The 24,985-nt window shown below is 41.0% G+C and overlaps 2 protein-coding genes and 1 pseudogene across 2 annotated transcripts; 1 reads left to right on the forward strand and 2 right to left on the reverse strand.

Moving 5' to 3' along the window:
• Positions 1–9,211: 9,211 nt before the first annotated feature.
• LOC115673491 (CDT1-like protein a, chloroplastic) lies at positions 9,212–13,170 on the reverse strand. Its single transcript, XM_030595676.2, has 7 exons — positions 12,698–13,170; positions 12,486–12,605; positions 11,794–12,028; positions 10,678–11,421; positions 9,980–10,181; positions 9,793–9,883; positions 9,212–9,648 (listed from the first exon to the last, which is right to left on the reverse strand). Exons 1-7 carry the CDS (start codon positions 13,078–13,080, stop codon positions 9,591–9,593), a joined length of 1,833 nt encoding a protein of 610 aa, XP_030451536.2. The 5' UTR covers positions 13,081–13,170; the 3' UTR covers positions 9,212–9,590.
• Positions 13,171–14,971: 1,801 nt separating this feature from the next.
• LOC115673490 (protein KINESIN LIGHT CHAIN-RELATED 1) lies at positions 14,972–19,310 on the forward strand. The gene is made up of 2 exons (XM_030595675.2): positions 14,972–16,658; positions 18,769–19,310. Exons 1-2 carry the CDS (start codon positions 14,998–15,000, stop codon positions 18,968–18,970), a joined length of 1,863 nt encoding a protein of 620 aa, XP_030451535.2. The 5' UTR covers positions 14,972–14,997; the 3' UTR covers positions 18,971–19,310.
• Positions 19,311–19,804: 494 nt separating this feature from the next.
• On the reverse strand, positions 19,805–21,504 carry LOC115673492 (RING-H2 finger protein ATL16-like; annotated as a pseudogene).
• Positions 21,505–24,985: the final 3,481 nt, after the last annotated feature.

Here is a 24,985-nt window from a genome sequence, read left to right on the forward strand (position 1 = left end):
TCACGTTAGCATTTTCCGTTAGCTAAGTTAGATTGTATCACTATTGCACTTTTTATAGGACTCAATTGCACTTTTGTGATAAATTTTAGTGATTTTAGTGCACTTATCCAATCTTTAACATAAAAGCCTAGACATATTAATCGAAATGTGGATATGAGGTTGGATAAATAATTCAATCTTTAACTAGCTATAGATTATAACAGGGGAAATGCTCCAATCAGTTATAAATCTATTATACGGATATCAATTCAGTCTTAAACTTTTCCGTGAAATTTCAATATACTCTTTCTGGCTAATTTTTGTCAGAAGTCACCGACATGGCAGTGTGCCACGGTAGGACAGTCGGCAATGATTAAACCACTACATCAACAATATTAGAGAAAATGTCTCTCAACAACAAAGCAATTCCAAAAATTGCTCTCAATCAGATCAAGACTAATCAAGCAATTCTTGTACTTTTCGTAAGTAGGACGAGAGTTTCCTAAGTTGACAAACTCATTTTATATTTCTTTGTAAACAGGATGTTATCTTTCCATGTATAAATATCGTAGCTTAGGAAAGTTATTGTGTTATAGTTATTCTAGCTATTGTATTTCTATAGAACGTTAGCTACCTTGTATTTTAAGTACTTGTAAGAAATAATAGTAAAGAGTATCTTTTCCAAATTTCACATGGATTCGACCAAAAAAAAATTTCGCATGATATCAAAGCCTACTCCTCACAAGCATATCATTCAATTTTTTTCAATGGCAAAAGAATGCTCAAACACTGGCGCTCCTATAATAGTCACTAGCCCCTCTTCAAATAATGCCACCACGCTTGTGTCAATCAATGCAGCTGTGCAACTACCTTTTAAGTTAACATCAAAATATACACAAAATTTTATATTTTTCTCTTCCGCATCTCAAGTTTGCAAATAACACACACAGGTTCAACTAAATTTTCCTCCCCATTGTTTCATATTCATTATTGGATGTTTTGTGTGTTCCCGATATTAGTAAAAACTTGATAGGTGTCTCAAAGTTTAGCAAGACTAACCAAACATCTGTAAAAATATTTCCCGACCATTTTTTGGTGAAGGATTTATGCACGAGGGAGACTCTCACACAAGGGCTGAATAACAATGATGTCTATCAACTTCCATCTTCACTCCATGTGACTTATACACCACCCTCCACTAAGATTGGTATCCGTGCATCGTCCAGTGTTGGCATCGACGTCTTGGTTTATCCCTCTTAGAGTTCTTTTAAAATTGAAGTCGATTCCTTCTCTTTCCAAGTCGCATTCTACATTTTTGTGCGAGTCAGGTCAATATAATAAAAGTCATAGACTTCCATTTGGTGCTTCTACATTGTCTAGCTGACTCATTTACAGTGATGCTTGGGGTCCCGCTCCAGTGAAATCAATAGATGACTTTTCGTATTATATTATTTTTATGGATCCCTATACCAGATACATATGGCTCTACCCAATCAATATCTATTTCCAAGATTCAAGAATCTGGTGGAAAATTATTTTCAAAATCTGATAGTATCAGTTTACTTTGATGAGGGTGGAGATTTTAAAAAACTAAAAGGATTTTTCTTGCCTCATGGGATTATACATTTACAAACACCTCCATGCACACCCGAACATAATGAGATTACGGAGCGTCGTCATAGGCACGTGTCAAAACAGGTCTTACATTGCTTCATCAAGCGTCTCTTCCATCCTCATTTTGGTCCTACGCTTTTTAAACCACTGTATTTTTAATAAATCGTCTACCTTCACCGGTCTGAGGACTCAAATCTCCTTTTGAGACTCTCTTTGACTCCCGTCCAAATTACTCAAAACTTCAAGTTTTCGATTGCTTGTGTTATTCTTGACTTAAACCATATTGCAAGCACAAACTTTAATATCGATAGAAACCTTGTAATTTTCTTGGTTACTCTCTCAATCAAAGTGCTTACAAGTATTATGATCCTCAACAAAACAAAGTCTTGTCTCACGTCGTGTGGTGTTTGATGAGTCCATTTTTCCTTACTCCAAACACACTAAACTGCTCCATTGTGCCAGTTTTCAATCCCTCTCTCTACCACCTCAAAGTAGCTATGCACCCTTTCATTCTTTAATAACAAATTCAGCCACCTTTTCCAACACCAGACAGCTAAGCCATGCCATGCACAGTCAAACAAGTCTTTCAATTTTAATGGTTGGAGAAGATCTCTATCAACCTTTGAATGGCCTCACAACTTTGCTGGAGAACACCAATTTAACGTCCCCCAATGCAGATTATTCATCGGCTATTAAGGGTGCGAATGGTAACCATTCTGCTCCAGAAATCAAATTCTTGCTAGAAATTGATTTCTGGAATTCTTGCCAGAAATTGATTTCTGGAGGAGAAATCTGTTTGGTAAAACATGACTAATTCTGCTCCAGAAATTGATTTCTGGAACATAAATCTATTTTGATTTGTTGATTTTTTTTGCACTTAAAAAAATTTAAATTTTACTCAAAGTGGGTGGTCACATGTATTATAAGCCATTCTGTAAAGTTTTGAAATTTTTGATTTTTTTAAATTTTTTTTGGCACCTAAAAAATTTTAAATTTCACTCAAAGTGGGTGGCCACAGGTATTCTAAGCCATTTTGTGAAGTTTTGAATTTTTTTATTTTTTTATTTTTTTTTTTTTTGGGCACCTCAAAAAATTTAAATTTTACTCAAAGTGGGTGGCTACAGATATTCTAAGCCATTCTGTGAAGTTTTGAAATTTTTTATTTTTTTTATTTTTTTGGGCACATCAAAAAATTTAAATTTCGCTCAAAGTAGGTGGCCACAGGTATTTTAAGCCATTTTGTGAAGTTTTGAAAATTTTAATTTTTTTATTATTTTAATTTTTTTTTGCACCTAAAAAAATTTAAATTTCACTCAAAGTGGGTGGCCACAGGTATTCTAAACCATTCCGTAAAATTTTTTATTTTATATTTTTTGATTTTTTTTGGCACCTCAAAAAATTTAAATTTTACTCAAAGTGAGTGGCCACAGGTATTCAAAACCATTTTGTAAAATTTTGAAGTTTTTGATTTTTTTTTATTTTTTTGGGCACCTAAAAAAATTTAAATTTCACTGAAAGTGGGTGACCACAGGTATTCTAAGCCATTCTGTGAAATTTTGAAATTTTTGATTTTTTGATTATTTTTGGCACCTCAAAAAATTTAAATTTCACTCAAAGTGGATGACCACAGGTATTCTAAGCCATTTTGTGAAATTTTGAAATTTTTGATTTTTTCATTTTTTGAAATTTTTTATTTCTTGTAAAAAAGAAAATTTGGGCTAGAATGCATTCTGGAAGAAAGAAGCTACAAAAAGTAGCTTCTCTTTTTTGGGCCAAAACTCATTCTGGAAGCAAAAATTCATTCTAGAGCAAAAAAAAGAATGAAGTTTTACCAAACGCGTTTTTATTCCAGAATGCAAAAATTGCTCCAGAATGCATTCCAAAATTATTTTAACAAACGCATTTCTGTTCCGGAATGCATTCTGGAGCAGAATTTCTGCTCCAGAATGGATTCCATGCGCGCCCTAAAGCTCCATCTATGCCTCCCACGGATTCAAACACTTCATTCGGCCCCTCCACTATAATTCCACAATGCCCGCACATTCTCATCCGATGATCGCTCGCTCCCATAATAACATTTACAAACCCAAACAAATACATTCAACCACCAAATATCCTTTACCTCCCTCACTTAAACCAACGTGTGTTTCCCAGGCCTTTAAAGATCCAAAATGGCGTGCTGCTATGTCGGAGGAATATAATGCAATTCTCCAAAGTGGTACATGGTAACTTGTACCACCTCAACCTCATCACAATATCATTGGCCGCAAGTGGATATTTCGAGTCAAGAGAAACTCAGATAGTAGCATATCTTGGTACAAGGCACAACTTGTCATTAAGGGATTTCACTAACGGCCAGGACTTGACTATGATCATACATTTAGTCCAGATGTTAAACCCACCACGATACGGATCGTCCTTTGTATGGCATTATCAAACAATTGGCCCCTTCTACAATTGGATGTCAACAATACCTTCTTACATGACACTCTTATGGAGGAAATCTTTATGCATCAACTACCGGGTTTTATCAATTAGTCATATCCTAATTTCATATGTTGATTGAAGAAGGCTATTTACGATCTTAAGCAAGCCCCTCGCAGGGTATGAAGCACTCAATTCCTTTGTCATCTCATTTGGATTCATCCAATCCAAATCACATTCCTCGCTCTTTATATACAAACATAATGGCCATTGCTTAAAGTTTAGAACTAAATTGGCATAAATATTAGAATATCGCATAAAGATTTAGGACAAATTTGGCAAAATTGAAAAGTTTAGAACTAAATTGGCATCCGTGCAATAAGTTTAGGACTGATTAGGTAATTTTCCCGATATAACAATATATATACCGTGTATAAATTACTTTATTTCAATTTTGTTTTTCCTACCACTTATTCAATTGTTTTCTCAATCAAATTCTTATATAACTTGCACTATAACTATTTCGAGGGAAAAGTGTTTAAAAAGTCATAAACCTATTGCATTTGTGTCAATTTAGTTTTAAACCTTTTTTTTTTGCCAATTTAGTCATAAACCTTTTGACATAGTGTCAATTCAGTTCTTCCAACTAATTTTGGCCGGATCATGCTGACATGAAAGCCGGCCGGTCTACGCGGCACCACCAATGTTAACGTGGATAATTTTTAATAATATTTTAATATTGTTCTGATTTTTTTCTTTCTTTTCTTTTTTTCTTTCTTTTTCCTTTGGCTGGTGATCGGCCACAGGTGATGACCGGCCACTGGCTATGGCCGGGCGGACTAGCCTCACCTGGGCAAAGGTCGCCGTCACCGTCACCCTCGCCGGGCTGGGCCTCGCTTGTGGCGGGCGACGGAAACCCTCACCTAAGCGAGGCCAGCCTGCCTAGCCATTGCCTATAGCTGGTGGCCGGTCACGGGTCAAAGGAAGAAGAAAGAAAAAAAGAAAAAAAATAATGAAAAGTCGAAAATATTAAAATATTATTAAAATTATCCACATTAGTGTTGATAGTGCCATGTAGGTCGACCAGGGTTCATGTCAGTAATATCCGGCCAAAATTAACCGGAATAACTAAATTGGCACCGTGTCAAAGGTTTAGGATTAAATTGGCACAAAAAAATGTTTATAACTAAATTGGCTCAAATGCAATAGGTTTAGGACTTTTCTGACATTTTTCCCACTATCTCGATGACTGATGGCAAATGACATGTGGGTTTTTTTTTTGTTGGAAAAATGGCATGTGGGTTTTCACGTACATAAATTTGGTGAAAATGAGATGACTAGAGCTTTCAAATTGTGCCCCGAAATGAGGTGAAAAAAAGTAGGATGATGAGCACAAGAGGACAAAGGACATCGACACATTCAATTCATAATTGAGTGAACCCATGATGTGGTCTAATTCCTAGATGATGTAAGGATCATGTAAGGATGCCAATTTAGAAACAAAAGTGAGATGGTGGACACAACAGAGGTGTTGGATGTGCGATAGCGACTCCAAGGGACTACAAATTCTATGCAAGCCACTGTTGTCAATTTTTTTCTACTCGTAATGATGAATTACTTTTTATTGGTAGGACGGGAAAAGGCGACCGACGCTAGCGACCTTCCTCTGATAAACAAAACCAGCTTCAGTTCAAAGGAAGGGGATGCAAGAGTGAGAGTATTACGTGGTGCACAGCCCGCGTAACCCGTCTTTTACATGATCCGCCTCTATTTTCATCAATATAGGCAGTTATAATTTGAAAATTTGACTAGGTATCCAAATTAACAATGAAGAAACGGCTGTGCAAAAGAAAGATTTACATAGGCTTCTACTTAAAATAAGCTAGAAATATTCATGAGACTTCACTTATTTTGCAGCTGCCTGCACTCTTATTTGCTATGTGCATTGCATATGAGGAATAGATAAACCTAATAATTCAATGTAGCTACCTTTAAACAACATAAACATTAATAGGTCAGTGAGCGAGTGCCTATATTACTATTATTTTGGCTAAATTATAGATGTCGTGGTACTAGAAAAATTGCTTAAAGGTTGTAGTTCATGCTTCGAGGAAAGGCAAGAGAAAATTGGCTCAAAACGTGCTAGGTTGTCAACTTCAAATCCTTAATTATACTCGTGGTCCTACTAAATCTAATGAAGGGATAGGGAATCTGATGATGGAATACCAGCTAGAGTTTTAGTATAGTTTAATTGGCGGTCAATATAAATTCATTATGCGATTAAAGCTAGCTCCTTTGGCTTTTGGCCAAAAATTAACCAAGCTCTTAATTAACTACTTTTGGTAGATTTTAAACTCATTTCTAGAATGTAACTCGAGCTGGCCCGGATGAACAACCTGTTTAACGTCGACTTAGCGGTTCCACCGGTCGAATCTCTGGTCCGCCCATTTCGACGACTAGCCAACATTTGGTTAAAAGTAAAACCGAAATTCTAAATTTTTTTGTATGAAATGCAATAAAGTCCTTATATTTTTAAAAGGTGCAATCGTTTTTCAATTTTCTGAAGTTGCTATATCGAATCCCAATCAAGCCACTAAATTTTATGGAATTTGGATTTTTGGAAATATCAACCATTATTGCGACCGTAATTAGATAGTAAAGTGCGTGGGTTCCGTCGATCCTTGAGCGTGTGGTTTGATCTGGGGTACCAATTGAAAAAAAAAATTCAAATTTTATGTAAAATGAAGTGAAAAACAATTTTAAAGAGGAAACTTAAAACTGACTAATTTCAATTTGAGCCACACAAAGTGTAATTAATCATTCACAGATACTAAAAAGTCAACAGAGTAATTCGACCATGAGTTTAGTTTTGACAAAACAATCAAAATCATATCTATAAAGTTGAGTAGAATACCCTTGCGTGGTGAGCATAGTCCCACGATGTGAAAATGCACGAAAATTGTTTTAGACTTGAGAAAGAGCAGACCAAAACATTTGAATTTTCAAGATGGAGAATATACTCCGTGTTCTAATAACTTAAGTTTTTGGGATATACAATACGTGTGCCGGTCTGGACCGATTGCTTACGTCTCCTTTCACTCGTTGAGTTCCTTTCCCTCGGGCTCTCGCGTTGAGATTGACGCTCGAGAACTTCATCGTCAAATCAGCCTTTGCGCACGTTGCTTCAAGATGAATACAGACATATCTTTCCATGTTCTATGCCAGCGGATCAACACATTCCATCCTTTTTTCTTTTCCTTAAAACAATAAATTCATGGGAGATGGCTCTTCTGCCACTCATCCTAAGAACCAACCATGCATCAGGAAAGTTAATACTTATGTTTCTCATGGGAACCAAAAGAAACAGTGGAAAAAGGAACACAAAAAGCAAAGTTGATCAGATGGATGCTGGAGTCAATAGACAGTTTGATGTCCCATGATCTCGAATGATGCGGTTGCTGTACAAAAGTGCAGCAAAGATGCCTTTGAAATCCATGATTATATTTTTTGCCCTAGAAAGTGTTCCCTACCCACCCCACCCCGAACCGAATCAGGAATACAAATTTGCTTTGCCTTTTTCCCAAGGGGCCATTTTGGCTTTTGCTTGATGATCACACTGTTCTGGGGTGCAAGTCGGGTTTGCATGTGTTTGTCCGTTAGGAGCAAAACCACTTTCGGATCTACACAGGAAAGAAAAACCTAGGATGCTTCGTGTGTACATATAGATACTACGTAGTGCATCGGTTAGGCATCGTATCAGACCGGCCTTATCGAAGTTCTCGGATGCGCTAGCTGCACATGCATCATGTACGCCCGGCATTGTCTCGTGAAGTAAGAAGCTTTAGACACTCTAAGATTGGATGAGATTCGAAATCTAACCCACATTGATGTTGGAATTCCCTGAAATTATCTCTGAAACCATACTCTCCTAGTATCAGAATACCATGGTTTAGGGTTATTTCGGTATTGATCTGGATGTAAAATTGTGTTCGAATGTTAATTGGATCCTACCTAATATATTTTCCGTGCAACGGTGAGTGAAGAAGAGAAGCTACTTGCCAGCGGCGGGGGCAGCGGACGTGGTGATCGTGATGGGTGTCTTTAGGCGACTTCAACATTTTGATCGTCACATTTTCCAATTTTGTTGAGCTATTGCTTGCGTAGCTCTTTGTCTAGTCGGTCGATTGAAGTTACAACTTGGCAGATTGCTGGAATGTAGCTCTCAGCCTTACCACTATGCCATGTGATATTGCACTCCCACATTTACCGCTATACCGTTGATGTCCCATCATCGACTTTCCCTTGGTAACACTTTTCACCATCTAATTTCGAGATACTCACGCCTTGCACCTCGCGATTTTTATAACTGTCCCGACCTTTCTCGAATTATTTTCGATACCAAGAGTTTTGCGAAACTCAAGAGGCAAAATGCAAGATTTTGCAACTACAGGTACGCCAATTGCAAGTTATGGGAAAGTTGGAGGATTCAGTTCTGTAATTTACCTTTTTTCATGGCCACCCAATTTCTTTTTTCTTCTTCCCATGCTAGTTGCTATATCAAGTCGTCGATGATTGGATTGGCTTCCTACAGTCTTACTTGCACGATCGCGTTTCAATTCATTCCAACTGCGAAATCAGATGTTTAATTCAAAAGTGAAGTTGATAAGGTGGAGGTTGGAGTTGATTCAGAGCTAGACGGTTTAATGTGCAAAATTATTGGATATCCGACGCATGAATTTTGATTGACCATTTGGTAGATTCAGTGAAGCATGAACAACTCCTTTTGATCAGCCCTGGCTTAGACAGTCTTATGTCCTGATGCTTAACAACGATAAAAATTCTCATAAGTCATTCATGTCATGTTAACAGAAGCCTACAGTTTGCGGTGTTGAATCTAAAATCTACAACAGAGCTGCAGAAAAATATCAGCGGCAGCACAGGTATGACTGGATTCGTTTTTGTTGGTAAAAATGCACGAAACAAATACCGAAACATGAATTTAGTCTATGGTTATTCCTGGCAGCGCATTGATCAACAAAGAATTGTTCAAGCCAATTGATTCTTGGGCATCTCTACAATAGAACCGAGTTAAATGATCGAACCCTCAGATTGCCCAGATAGAGGAGAAAAGGTAAGAAAACTGTTCTATAAAATGTGACCCCAATTTAACTTCCAACTACAACCTGATGAAGTCTCCTTCTGCAATGTCATTGTTCATCAGGATTGCATTCTTAAATGTACAATGCCACCGCAAAAATGGCTCAAAAGTTCGATCACATCTCGAAATGCTACAATTCGGTGACTACCCTAAATTACTGCTTCTACACAGATTGCCCAGCACATTCACCAGCTAGAAGAATGCAGGTTTCATATAATTAATCACTAATATCAAGGTAACGAATTAGGTGCCGCAGCTACTCGTCCCTAGTAACAGCATCCACATCTAAATACGCAACTAGCATACAAAGAGGGCAAAAAAAGATTGAGCATTTACAATTGACAGATGAAGAATTTCTTCTGCATTCTCGGTGCAAATCTGATCCTAGCTTCCAGAAGATCTAGCACAAACGCTGTCACTTCGCTTCGGCAAGCCGATGCCGTATAGAATCGGGATCTGACATTTTGTTGATGCTGCAAATAAGAAGCTTCTCCGTCAATTGCCAATATATGAATTGAAAGCTCAATGACACTTAGTTGAACGATAAGGACTGGAAACTTTTGCACATGATCAGTTATTAACTAGTTTTGCTCTAAAGGACAATAAGCAAAGCACACCTGAAAAGGCGATCCCCAGTGGAAGCCGCCCTCTCGGAGATCCACTCAGGGACCAGCTCTTTCATCAAATCAAGTTGCTCTTCAACTTCTCCTGTCAAAATGGCACAAAATGAATCTTAAGAACATGTGAACCCTGATGGCAACAATACCCCATGAAGTCGCCAAATAGAAAAGAAAAAGAACCTACTTCTGTCAATCATGTCAAAGCGGCTTTTTATAATCTGATAAATAAGCTCCTCTCTTGTTATCACGGAGCGCTTGGTAGACCTGAACAAGAAATGCATCATGTTGAATAGTTGAGGCAGGGCGGCAAGAATTTCTCGCCTTCGCTTCGCTCGTGAGATGGCTGGATCTTTATCCTCCTTCGCTTTCTTTTCTCTATCTCTTATCTGCAAGAAGCAACAGAATCATCAATCTTTTGTAATTTGCATCGCATACAGATTTTAGTCGTATCTAACACAGATTTTAATCTCATCAAATCAGCAATTTACAAATTACTGCTCTCGATATAAGAATGGTGCATTTGCCACCATGACATGTTCCACTCTATTCGATTTTGGTAGAGTAACACCCAGGAAGTTAATTAGAAGTTTATTAAAGCTGTACCCTTCAATCAAGGCACTGAAATAGCAAAATGGAAGCAATTAGATTCAACTACTAGCTTTATTGGGAGATGCACATAAGAAGAAATAATGTTCTCTCTCCATTACTAACTCAATATCTGACTAATATCATCAACGTATATATCAGGGGAAAGCAAAATAAATAACCTTAAACTGATATGCAGAAGCTAATTGTTAAATCCAAACCACATTGTTAGTAGATATCCCTTTGGGAGAAAGAAAGGATGGGTTTCGACATATAAAACATTACCCAGCGTCTCACCTTTTGCAGAAGATCCTGAGGAAGAATATCAAATATATCATCGTCAGATGGCACTGAGTCATTTTTCCTCGCTTCATTCTCCACCAATGTGTCCTTAACAGGAGTATCAAACTTCAGTGAACGGGTACGAGGTGGACGCCTAACTAACTTATGAGGTGAACTGGCACAATCATCTTCAGGGCTCATGAAACTCCTCTTTGGTGACTGCAATACAGGTGTTGCAGCCATTAGCCTAGCTGGAGTAGAAGCAAGTTTGGCGGGAGTTGATTCGAAACTTGAGATTTTCTGAGAAGAATCATCATTCTTCAACAGGTCAATCACTTTTCTTGGAGTGGCCATATTATTTGAAGGTGGACAAACAACCGGAGCTGCAGAGTCAGCTAAACATTCTTCACTGCTCGTCTGTGAAGCCAATTCATCTTCAGGTGGGTCGGAAGAATCCGTTTCTTCATCATTAGAAACTTCATCCTGGTGTGGCTCCTGAACTGAAAGAGAAGCATGCCCAAGTGAAACTTCAGACATCATCTGGCTAGTGTTCCCCGATGTATTGCTCTCGACCTTCTGGGAGAAGCGTCTCCGAAACGATCCAGACAGATGAGACGCTACCGCTGGTTGCAATCCTACAGGATCTTCTGTTGATGCTTCTGCCGGCAAAGAGGCATTGGACCGCAGTATCTCACTTTGAATTCTATCTTGTCTGTGATTGAAAGGTTCTGGAAGTGGTTCCTCCGGAACTTCATCTCCCTGATTCGAGAAATCATTGTTACGAACACATAGTGACAATCCCATCAAAATAATGAAAAGAACCAGATGCGGAAAGTGTTAAGAACCTCAAGCTGTAAAAAATAGATGAGAGCTAATTCCGTAATTCCAGAGTCCAATATACCGTAAGGCTAAGAGACCAGTTAATATTTCTGATAAAAACATTTGGTTGAATGCTATTAGTACTAGCAACAGGGGGAAACTAATCGTTCAAAAGTGACGATTAAATGCAACTAATATGCGAACTAAAAGAATGCTTCACAGAGCGGATCATCAGTCTATCAAATTAACGCGTGGTACGTAAACTTACAGCATAGTGCAGTGGATATACATAAATGACGCCTCACAAAGTACCTCAGGATGGGAGTTAGCAAATTCTGAAAGCCGGGCACGGAAGAGCTTTCGTAAATTGATCTTGCTATTGTCCAAGCTCGTCTTCCCGTCCTTTTGAATCGTGTCAGCATTCAGACTTATGCTGAGATTCGGCTTCATGCAACTGGTTTGCTCATCAAACGTGAGCACCTTCTTTATCTCAATTGCCTCAGGTAAGATAAACTTCAACTGAGATAGGTGCCTATGAGTGAACCTCCTGAAACCATCAGAAGAGAATCAGGAAAAAACAATTCCAGATCTACTGATTCTCATTAGCCAATAAAGATAAGCATCATCGAGTATCGTGGGAGACAATAAAGACTACGATATCTGATTCGGTTTACTTCAGTTTCTAGTTCGCCATAGCCGAAAAACCAGTAGGGACCCACATTCCGAAAATCCAACTCATCACTTCCATGCTATAATCCCTTCCCTCTTCATAGTTCAAAAAACTAACAAGCTAGGTAATTCGTCAAAGTTTGCGATTCTTTCATTGCGCCTAATGAAATTATGCAACATTCGCACCTTATATAGACAGTAAGGACTGCAAGATGATCGAAATCGAGTTCGATCTAACACATACTACAATCCAGCTTCTGCTTCACCAGCCCAGGAAAATAAATTCCAATTCCACAGAAATCAAATGCGAAATCGGTTCTTCCTCAAAAACATACCTGTCGGTCAAGCACTCGATTTTGGGGCAGATGTTCGTGAACGTCGTCACCGATCCCTTCAATTTCAACAGCCTGACCGAACTATCCAAGCCATCGAAAAACTGCCCCAACACCTCGTACCTAAAACGAATCAAGAACCCTTTTTTTTAGCACAAACCTACAAATCATTCACAACCGAAATTACACGCAGCGAAAAGAAACCCCCGCCTTACTTTTCCGGCAACTTAGCCGGCCCAGCAGCGGATCTCTTCGGCTTCCCAGCTGTAGCCTCGTCGGAGAAGATCTGCTTCCGCGCCGACCCGGCCTCGCGGCCCGCCGGCGGGGTGTCCCGGCTGGACGACGACGACGACGACCCGCGGAGGCTCTCGGCGACCCGCCTCACGTCCCTGATCGAGAGCGCGACGCCGCGGTTCCGGGCCCGGCTCGGGAGGCACGACGGCGGCGGCTTCTTCTCCGGGGTCTTGGAGCTCAGGAGGCCGACGACGTCGGCTGTAGCGGCGGCGCCGCCGTCGCGAGCTCGGGCCTTCCGCGAGGCGGAGCTGAAGGGCTTCTTGGGTCTGGAGGCTATGGAGGAGGCCGAATCCGAAGACTCCATTTCTACGATGAATCGAAGAGGGGAGGAGGAGGAGGAGGAGGAGGTGGACGGAGGATGGTGGCGGATCTGGTGGATGTATATGGTGGGGGCGGAGGAGGCGGAGCTCCGCTAGGGGTTTTTTTTGGCGGGAAGGGTGACGTGGAGGCCGAGGTGGCGGGCGCCACGTCGGATTTCCCGCGAAAGTTGCCCGTTGCGTCCCGCGCTTTTGAGGGGGTCTGTTTGGACACGGGGCTGGTCGTGTCCTTGAGAAGGGGGAGTGTGTTTGGAGGGCCGATTATGTTAGAACCAGAATGGGAGAGAGCGGGTGATATCCCGTGCTTTATATTTTCTTTTGAAAAAGGGAAAATCAAAAAGGAAAAAAAAATGAGTTCAAAATAAATAAAAAAAAAAACTCTCTTAATAAGTATATATATTTGTAGGACTTAGGCATCTTAAACGATTTTGCCTTCATGAATATAGGAGTTCAATGATATAATGTTTCATTTCTCATTGACTTAATGGTCAATGACAGCACACTACGCATATTTCGTAAATTTAATCCATAAATTGGAAGGTAAAGAAACTCGAAAGTTTCTGGTGAACAATAGATGCCGCACTTTTTCTCTAGTGTCTGTTTCCATGCATCGGGTGAAGCAGGGAATTTCGGCAAAGCCAAAGGCAAGCTCTCGCTGCTTTTCTCTTTGAACAGGCTTTTGGTTGTGGCGTTGTACTTGGACGAGCTCTGCTTGGGCTCATACGTCTGGGCATCATGTCTTGCTTGCTTGGTGCTTTTTCAAGTGGCTTGTCCCACTTGAGGATTCACTGGATAATCGGTTCGGTGGTCATCTACCGTGCCAACTACCTTTTTGACACCATTAGCATCGATCTCGAGCAACACTGTACTCCAGACGTCGATCATTCTTCTCCATAAAAGTCGTTGCTGCAGTTATTTAGGGGGGATTCGTCCGGGCGTAGGGGTTTTCGTCCGGGGAAGTCTTCGTGAGAACTAGCTTGTGGTGTTCACCCCTCAAATTTCTCCCATCATGGGGCAATTGGGTTCCGTCGTCGGCGAATTCGACTTGTTGCCGGGTTGGAGCTAACACGGAGACGTGTTGTAGAACTCGCCGCATGAGTTTCGCGACAATTTCACGGTGAAGCCCAAATCGAGTCGAGATGATTAGTAACGGTTGTTGCTATTGTTCTCCATCGCGATACTTGGAGAAAGTAAAGAAAGGAAAAAACTAAAATTTGATAAAACGGTATTATCAAAAGTGTAAGAAAGTGATACATGACTGAAGATTGAGGAATGACGAAACGTGAGAGGGGAAGAGGGCCACTTCACGGGGGGAGTTTTTTGGGCCTAACGAGTTACTGTACAGTTTTCCGGGCCCAAGCCCCGAAATCTAAAATGAGGATAGGCCCATGTGGATAACGGGCTTGGGCCAGGTCCAATCGAGCCAAGGCCGACGCACGACGGATCATGTCTAACACGGCCCTCCGTACCGTGCCCTTTTACTGCAGGGGAAAACAACATAAATGCTTGGGGATCATATTAAATAAATTGAAGTTCATGATCGTGTTGCACATTGTGTTTAAATTCAGCGATTATATTGAGCAAATTAAAAGTTCAAGGATCATATTATATATTAAATCAAAATTAAAAAACTATTTATATCGCTATCCTTTTTTCCGTGAGAGCAAGTGCAAAGATATTCGGCGACCACGTCATTTCAAGGGCATTTCTGTGCTTCCTTCGTTTTTCTTTTTTTTCCCTAGAGTTAAAGTCAATGGAGCAACCATCTGGAACTGAAATCGGAGGCAAACTTTTTTTTTTTTTTTTGGGTCTTTTGTTTTTCTTGCAAAATCTGTCTGTCCGAGGGTTTTGCAAAGGTTTATGTAAAGCTCTGTCCATTGCCAGCGAGATCCTCTGAATCCACCATGAGAAGAGCTTCCGCATGCTTCCTCTCGCTGTGCAGACGCCAAAGCCCCAAACCCATCTCGCCAATCCCTTCCAAGAACTACGTTTCGAATGTCCCCTCCGCTACTTCTTCGCCTTCTTCAATCCTCAAGCCCTGCTCCCAGTCCCACGGGTTTCTCTTCAAACCCTACGAGTTCTTGGCGCCCACGTCGCGAACCCTCGACACCCTCGTCGAGAAACCCGCTCAAATCCCCTCGAGGCAGAGGAAAATCCAAGAAAGGTCGCGGCTTGAGGAGGCCTTCGAGTCCGCGACCACGCTCGACGAGATGCTCGGCGCGTTCAAGAAGATGGAGTCCTCCTTCGACGACAAGGAGCTCGGCCTGGCCTCTCTCAAGATCGGCCTCAAGCTTGATCAGGAGGGCGAGGACCCCAACAAGATTCTGCATTTCGCGGATAGGGCTTTGAAGGGGTTGGATACAGATGGTAAGCCTAGTTTGCTTGCTGCCATGACGTTGCAGTTGATGGGTTCTGCTAGTTACTTGTTGAAGAGGTTTAGTGATGGCTTGGGATATTTGAATAGATCAAATAGGATGTTGGGTAAGCTAGAGGAAGAGGGGTCTAGCGTGGAGGATATTAGACCCGTGCAGCACGCGGTGCTTCTTGAGTTGGCGAACGTGAAGACGGCGATGGGAAGAAGAGAGGAAGCTATTAGGGATCTTAGGAAGTGTCTGGAGATTAAGGAGACGACTTTTGATGAGGATAGTGTGGAGTTGGGTAAAGCAAATCGCGACGTCGCGGAAGCTTATGTTGCTGTTCTGAACTTCAAAGAGGCTCTGCCATTTGGTTTGAAGGCTCTGGAGATACACAAAAATCATCTGGGTAATAATTCGGTGGAGGTTGCGCATGATAGGAGACTTCTTGGCGTGATATATAGCGGGTTGGAGCAGCATGAGAAGGCACTGGAGCAGAATGAGCTTTCGCAGAAGGTTTTGAAGAACTGGGGACTCAGTTCTGATTTGCTCCGTGCCGAGATTGATGCCGCGAATATGCAGATTGCACTGGGAAAGACTGATCAAGCCATTAATACTCTAAGGGATGCTGTCCAAAAGACCGAAAAAGATAGTCAGACTAGGGCTTTGGTGTTTATATCAATGGGGAAAGCACTGTGTGACCAACAGAAGCTTGCAGACGCGAAGAGGTGCTTGGAGATTGCTTGTGGGATTCTTGACAAGAAAGAGGCAGTGTCCCCAATAGAAGTTGCAGAAGCATACTCCGAAATATCTATGCAGTATGAGACCATGAACGAGTTTGAAACGGCAATCTCATTACTGAAGAGAGCTCTCGCTTTGCTGGAGAAACTTCCGCAGGAGCAACATTCTGAGGGAAGTGTTTCTGCAAGGATAGGATGGTTGCTGTTACTGACAGGGCAAGTACAACAGGCAATTCCTTACTTGGAGAGTGCAGCAGAAAGGTTGGAAGGAAGCTTTGGTTCAAACCATTTTGGAGTGGGTTATATTTATAACAATCTGGGAGCCGCATATTTGGAGCTAGATAGACCACAATCTGCCGCACAGATGTTTGCTGTTGCAAAGGACATTATGGATGTCGCGCTTGGTCCACATCATGCAGATTCAATTGAAGCCTGTCAGAACCTTTCAAAAGCATACAGTGCCATGGGAAGGTAATAAAAAACTGCCTAGTTTTTTGTTTCTTTTCTTAATTTGGTGTTTTACTCGACTTGTCAGTTGGTGAAGTTGCTCCAAAAGCAGTAAGATAAGTCTAGAGAAAAACTTGTGGCATTCACATGAGATTGAATAATGTGGCTGCTTGACTGAAACATTAATTAGTGTGGAGCCTGTGTGATGGTGCATCATACACCCACCATGACTTCTTTTTTCTGCATTCATTTTTTAATGAAGCAGCCTCCAACATGAGGGTATCTGAAGACCATCCAGAAGGAATGAATCCCTCTCCCTTTCATTTTTCCCCCTTGCTCATAGGTCTTTATTGCTGGAGGGCTTTGTTCCGAAATCTTTTATATATATATTCACATGCCGCTAGCGCCTGTATGAGATATTGTAGTGTCAGGTTGTACCATGTGGGCGTCAGAGAATTACCTACCTGTAATTTCTTGATCAATTCCATCCAGAGTTCATTCTGGACAGTGGATTGTACGAAGTAGTTTTAGATGTCCTGCCAGGATAAAATCTTTCGAAAAAAAAAAATGGCCGGCTACCCGCAGTTATAGTCCAGGAAAAATGGAGCGAGATTTTTTCTCATTTTCTTTTCTATTCCTTGTTTCGCTGGAGATCAATTTATGGTTAGAACTGCATCTCAGCTAGCCACTGTTTGAGGGGTTAAAAAATTGTTAATTCCAAACAGCTGGCTTTATCCACATTGCTCTTCTGCAGGTTTAAGAGTATTAGTTGTTTTCAACTTTTTGTCCCTTTTTCCCTTCCTATCTCTTGAGTTTAGTTCTTTTATAGAATTCTTTTTAGTGCTAGCATTTTCTATGATATTTTCTTTAATGTCCTAAATCCCCGTGACTTTCAGACCTATTGCTGTGATGTGGCATCTAGATTATGATAACGTATGTTGTTTGGTCTCATCAATAACTTGGCATTCTTTGCATACTCGGAAGCCTTAAAGTAAATTGAGACATAAAATTTGTCACTTACTTGGAAACAATCGTACAGGGTATAATGCTTTACTTTAAACCCTCCAGAGTGACATGTGGGTGTCTATGGGCATTAAATTTTTGTGTACAATAAGAGATACTGTGATACTTGTTACTTCGAGGGCAAAAATAGTTCTTATTCTGAACCTTATCTTGTGCCTTTCCAGTCCATTTGATACTAACAGTTACTAATAATTTGTTTGTTCTGGGTCACTATTTTGTTTCTTCTCTTCTTTTTGTTTTTTTGGGAACATGTTACATGATGTCCCTTGGGTACTCGTTAAGCCTTATTAAATGTGCTTTGAAAATTTAAAATTTATTACTAGAAGTGACTTTATTAAGAAGTATATTTTTTCATTTTCAAGGTGTCTTAGAAATAGTAATTTCCACGTTTAGCTAACTTAACTAGTGTCGTAGGGGTATTTGTTAACCAGACCCTTTTTCTTGTGCTCCTCTGCTTGATAATATTTTTGTATTGTGGTGACATGCACATAGTCGTTGACTTGATTCTCTTTGAGAATTTTCCCCAAATAATCTCGTTTGAATTTAGCTGCTATTTAGGTCTTGAGTGTTTTTTTATAGTGAAATCAATTACTCAATTGGGAAAAAAATTAACTTTGTTGAAATTTCTACTCAACCTTGTAGCAAATTGTGTGGGTTGCAAGTAGCCCAAGCCCGCAAGCCTTTCATGATTCTTTAGATCGGAAAATGTAGGGAATGCATTAATTTTTCTGCTTGTTACATCCCAAGCCAACCAAACTGTGAGATAGCAGAACCTTATGGTTCAACAAGTCATATTTTGGCACCTTTTCTAGTAAAAGATATATCTTACTTGTCAAATAAGAAATTGCTGTATCATGAGTCTATGGAATGGACTTGATCTTGTTTAGATGGTACTTTTTTAATGATACTCTATTATTTCGCCCATCTAATGCTAATTTTTACAAGTTCAATAGCTGATCAAGTAATAAATATGTAATACTGGCTCTATTCAGTTTTGCTTGAACGACCTATTAGCATCTTTACCTAACGTAATTGTTCTCCAGTATTTTATCTGTTAATATGTGAGATACTTGGTGATTGGTGTATAAAGCATGTTTCCTCGGTGATGCAGCTATGCGCTTGCAATTGAGTTTCAGCAGCAAGTCGTTGATGCTTGGGAAAACCATGGAGCAAGTGCAGAAGACGAACTCAGAGAGGCCCGGAGTCATCTGGAACAATTGAAGAAAAAGGCCCGTGGCGCACTGTCAGATGAGCTTAGCAGAAAGGCCTTGCCCTTGCCCCAGGTTGATGCTTCCAGGTCTCAAACAAACTGATCTACTCGATGACCAGGGTCACCTGGCAATTGCTGCTGCATTCAGCTTATCTTCATCATATAGTGCACGGTTACAGGGCGTCTTGCTCAAACAGTAAGCACTGGGTCTTCTATAGTTCCTTGGCAGAGTTTGTTTCTTGCACAGCTGCTCATGTAATTAGCCGAGGCATGCAGCAAGGCAAGTGGCGAAGTCTTTTAGTTCTTGCCGGGTCTCGAACTCTACAATTTCAAAAGCAATTCTGTATGCTTAAAAGCAAGATCAAGTTTTCTTGAGTTGTTAATCTTTTCTGCCCAACTGCGTATTTAATTCATTAATGAGTATGAAAAATTGAGAAATAGAAGTCAGGGGCACAACGTTCTTCCTCCAATGTTGGATTGTATGTTACTGTCTCGTTATGATTAAGGTTAAAGATACAGCAATACTTGGATCTGCTGGAACATACAAGGCTAGTTTGGAAGACTGGAAACTTTTGTTCTTTAACGCCTTTATTAATGACATGCTGAACAGGTGCTGCTCTTTCCACGGTTGCCCTTGATTGCTTTTAATCAATTTGCATGTCGTGCTTTTCGCACGCTAGTCATTTTAGTAGTTGTCCTGTGGCTACTTGCTAAAGTAAACTTGATAGGCATTGACTACGCATTAAAAAGAAAGTCAGTGCTTGGAACGTTAAAATTTGCCTTAGGTCATTCTAGCGGGTGCCCCAGCGCATTCAAATGCTACATTCGTGTTGGCTATCCACTATAAATTTTGATTCTTTTTTCGCCCTTATGCTAGTTTACTAATGGGCTCTAACTGGTGAACTCTTTCAGTAAAGACAATAGCTCATGCAACGTTCTGGAGAAGAGTGCATGACTGTAATAAGTCCCTATTTCCAGGAGGTCATGCTTTTTTTAGAGGGTAAAATAAGAGGGTTCATGAAACTTCCGACGCATATATTTTTCTGTGAAAGAGTGGAAAGAGGTTGAGTTGTCGAATGGTCCCGGACCAGAATGATACTCTCTCAATGGCATCAATGCAACTGGTCGAAGACAAAAAGAAGTTTGCACTCATTTTCAAGGATGATGATTCTTAATGTTGTCACTTTATGTTTTACCCATTGCTTGGCTAATGACTGTTTGTTTTCTAGTCTGCCGTACCTTTCTCCTCAAGATGTGAACCGAATGAAATTCAAAGCAAGCCATTTTTCTCATTCATAATGCATATGCAGTAGATTTATAGCTGTAATTCAGTTCCATCACTTCCGAAAAAAATATAAAGGAAAAATCCTCGTCCAGCCCCAAAGAGGCCATTCATCTTCATCAAACCGAAATTCACCCGTGCATTCATTGGACTTGATCGACCTATGTAAAGCATTCACTTAGGGTTCGTATGTCTAGCTTCGACACAAGGTGCGATGCACACAAACACCGAAGGAAAAGAGTCATCTTCGAAATATGCTACTGCATTCTTCCTTCGCATTTTCCTCACGACGGCCTTTATTGATGATAGTCGCCTGGATGGCCAAGAAAAGATTTCTATCTTTCGCGGAGTCTAGTGAGAAAGATCTCCTGATGGGTTGGACGATCAAGTGGTCTTGATCTCTTACATTGATGTCTTCGTCCGCCTTGATTGAACCACGGTGGCACTTCTTCTTGAAGCTGCCAAGTTCCACTTCCAACTTCCTTTGATTGTGCTGAGATTGCACCGGCATCAATCCACTCCTCTCTTGCCTTTCAGATGACACTACTTCATCACTCCTCAGTTCGATTACCACGTAATCTTCTTCGTCTCCCATGTCGGAATACAATTGCGAACCCTGAGGAGAAGAGCTCGGTGCCATGAGGTGGTCGTTAGGACACTGAGCCGTGCCTGAAATGCTCGTCCTGCAGAGCGGACATCTAGAATTGCTCTGGAGCCACATGTCGATACAATCGGAATGGAAAGCATGGCTGCAAGTGGGGAGAACTCTGAGCAGATCCTGTTCCTGGAACTCGTTCAAACAAACTGTGCAGCCGCAGAAGCTTCTCCGCCTTGCTTCTACACTTCGAAATGGAAAAGCCGGGATCTCTCGAATTATTGTACGATCAAGTCCTGCTTGATTCCATGTTGTTGGGGAGAGGGCGATGAACGAGTCTTCATCTTCTTCTTGTTGATGCCTTAGGAGAGAGAAGCGTCTTATGAGACGGAGTTGGCGCTGGCTCGGGCAGTATTTGATGAGGACGAAGCAGTAGCTGACCAGCAGAAAAGCCGCAGCGGCAATGCTCAGAGCTGCAATGGTTAGAATGTGCAGAAAAGAGGCAGAACTGGGGACTTGTGACTGGTTTTCCTGGGAAGTGATTGAAGGAGCAGGTTGAGATTCAAGGTGGAAAGAGAGCTTGATCAATACATCTTCCATTTCAGAAGAGACTCAAAATGCGAAGAAACCTGGATTCAGAAAGGGCCTGACTTCGCAGCACGGTTACTGACTGGTCGAGAGAGCGAGAGAGGGAGGGAGAGCGACACAGAGAACTGATGCAATTTTTTTCCAGTTGACAATGCTTAGCCATGGAGGGTGGAACTTGGGGCCATTGGGAAATAAAGGTTGATAACTGTGGAAGTGCTTAAGTTACATAATTGTGGACAAGGCATGCAGAGAGCTTGAAGTTTAAGCATTACTGAATTTCTACCAAAAGTGCGCTCCTGGAATGATTATGCGGTTAGCACATAGGGAGACCACTTGTCCCTGGTCATTCATAGAAATTGAAAATTTCTTCTTTTTATATGGTTTTCCTCATTCCAGTTGTTTATCTGTGTTTTATAATTCTTCCCCTAGTATTTGATGAATGCAGAAGAATAATTATTAAGCAAGAAAAGTGATTTACAGAAAGAATTAGCTTCATCATGTGTAATCAGTAGCACACACCCCTGTAGATTCAGGAAAAGAGAGACTTGTACTGCTAAAAGAACAGGGAAAATTGAAATGGAAAAAGAAAATAAGCCTTTCAACATCAAAATTAACCCAAAACTAGACTTCATTCTTTTCTTGAACTTCCGGGGACTGCGGCCTAGGCGGTTCACTGCACGTGACACTGCGGTTCTTGGACCTTCTCCGTGATTCCCGAGTTCATCTCTTCTTGCTCTGTGCATCACAAAGCTTCCGCTGGAAACCTACGAGTTTGCCAACCGCGAGCCTTGCACTGACTGAGCTCAACCAGTAGCAGCTGCCTGTGGATCATGTATCTTGACCATCTTATAGGAAGTCGATCATCTTCCCCAAGCGTTGTGCATTTACTTGACGAATTAAATGGACCGCAAAATTTGTTGACGATTAATCTTTACTGCAGTAGAATTAGACTACTTTTGGCACCATCCCCATTATCAGTATATCCAACCCCGCTCTTGAAGGATCGAAAGTGTTTGTCGATGACGTTGAAGTATACGTGAATTCGAGGGCCTGCGAGCTGTTTAAGAAACTACATTTTACTCCCTGAATTTTGGCCTTTGATTCCATTGTGCCAACCGAGTAGATTGACATCTTTGCTTAGCTATACATCCTATATAATTGCACTTTGCATCCTGTTTACCCACTGAATTTTCAAATGTTATCTAGATCTAAAAATTTATGAAAGAAATATCGCGAATTTATATGTCATATTTCAGTGTTGTGAAAATTTCAGGAGTTTCGAATTTAAAAAAGAAATCAAAGTCCGTAAATTGCATGATTTAAATTATGTAAGAAGTAACGAATAAAAGTCGATCCACACTTACCATCTTTTCCCATCTTTTTTACAAGTTATGGTGGCGCTTTTTGTTAACTTGGGTGCACTACAAAAGTCAATGTACAGTGTGGGCTCATTATGCATAGAAAATGGAAGTATGATTTCTAGGGCGCATGACATGAGTGGGCAATTCCCACCAATCCTGTTTTTAATCTTTTGCTTTTACTTCGAATTCTGAGTTACTACTTTACGTTGAGTATCTCAAATCTTTGGAGAAGAAATGTGCAGTCCTGGGCCTGAGGCCCGATGCATGAGGCCTTGATTTCAAGGGTCAAGATCTTGGGTCCAGGGCTAAGGTCCCAAGGTCAAGCTCATGGGGTCGGGTCGGGGTGTCGAGGGTGCGGTTCCTGGGGCATGGGCGCCAGGGTCTCGAGTATGGGGTTGAGGTCGCGGTTTTGAGGGACGAGTCCAAGGTACGAGTCTTTGGGGGTATCAAGTCGGGACATTGAGGATCCGGTAGGGGCACCGGGCTGCTGAGGCCCAAGGTCGGACGTCAAGGTTACGAGCCCATAAGATGAGATTCCAGGTCCGAATCGCGGGTCCCGAGTATGAGCTTGGAGACTTTAGTCAGTGGCGTCGAGCTCGTACATCGAAATCAATCCTTATCACTTTTAGAGTGTTTGGTGAATAAAAATCTGAAAACGATATCTGTTTTATTTTGAGGAACCGATCGGATTTCGAAAGATCCCGCCGTGCCAATTTATAAATTCGTTCGAAAGAAATTTCAATATCGCGAGACGAAGGAGACCCTTGGAAACATAATCGTTGCCTCGAAAATTGATGGAAAGCAAAGAGATCCGACTCGGATAGAGCGTCACGGTCAAGGCCGGTTGCTGTCACAGTTGTGCAGACTAATCGCAACATCCCATTCAAACCGAATTAACAACTCCCTCTCTCTCTCTCTCTCTTACACACGAACAAGAAGAAGAAAGAAACATGGGTTTGGACCGTCAATCTTGCCGCAGAAACGACAACCTCAGCAGCCTCGAACTGCTCCCCTTTTGGCGCAGCTTCCAAGAAAGAGGGGGCGAGATTGCGAAATCATTATTTTACTCGTCAATAATTGGTGTCAGGTAGCGACTGTTTTGCCCGTCTCATCAATCTAGGGAATAGTCTTCAAAGCACGGTTACAATACGACAATCCAGAGATTTTCTTCGCAGCTTCCTAGGCCATGGAAAGTCCAACCTGCTTACCAAACGGAGTTCCCCTCTTTTATCTTCTCTTTGTGGATTCCATAGTATAAGTTTGACAAGTAAAAGAGCCTCTGTTGGATCGCCCCACATGGTTTGAAGGGCATTTCAGCTTTATTTGGTTAAAGGGGTTTCCTTTTGTTATTATTAATTTTTTTTCCGGATTGGCCAAAACTAAGCTATTAGAGGTTGACTAGGGTAAAAGTGTTCGGGGGATTTTGGTGGCTTCTTCCCGTGCTGGCGAGGGCGCGATTCGGGATGCGAATCGGTGCACCGCACGTATGATCCTTCATTGACATGAGAAACGTGGACTTGACTTGCTAATTGTCAAGGATTTTGAGCAACCGATGCGTCGGATCAAGGTGCTGTGCACGTGCTGAAATAACTCAAATGAAGCTATTCAAAAGTTTTTTGAATGCTTGGATTGTCAAAAAAGTCAAAGAAACTATCCGGTCGAAGAATTTACGCACATACCATAACTTTTGATTGCTGTAGAACTTAAGTACTATCCAAAAGACCTATTTCGACGACTTCCAATGTCCCAAAGTCCGAAATGCTCTTTTGTTCCGTTTCAACCTCTCAAAGTACGTCGTTCTGCTGCATTTCATATCACTCTTTTGTTTTGTCTAATTTCCAATTCATCAATTAGATTTGATAGGCGAGAATCTTGTGTCTTTGTTCATGCTGCGAATCGATAAATTCCTGCTTCCGTTGTTGCAACGAAACCTAGACATTGTGAAATGGAGCCTATCAAAGTCATGATTTGAATTCTCCTTTTGATTTGGTGGGACTTGGAGCTAATCTCTAGGATAAATCGTGATTGCTTAGATGACAATAATTGATTCACAGCACAAACTAAACTTTGAAGTTTGTGTAGGAATTTTGCCGAACCAGGTTGAATTACATGATGATCCTCTCTTGTCGTGACACGGCTCTATTGGAATTTAGGATTAAAACATAATATATCATTAAAAAATAAAGAGATCGAATGGTCAAATTCCGGATCCGATTGTTCATAATCTTGCACTCAATAGTCTTGACCTTGCACGAGGAAGACTAGTCAATTTGGAAAACCCTAATTCTTGTC

The sequence above is a fragment of the Syzygium oleosum genome, unplaced genomic scaffold, assembly GCF_021117445.2.
Source record: "Syzygium oleosum isolate NSW1041296 unplaced genomic scaffold, Sole_v2.1 Sole_v2.09, whole genome shotgun sequence".
NCBI lineage: Eukaryota > Viridiplantae > Streptophyta > Magnoliopsida > Myrtales > Myrtaceae > Syzygium > Syzygium oleosum.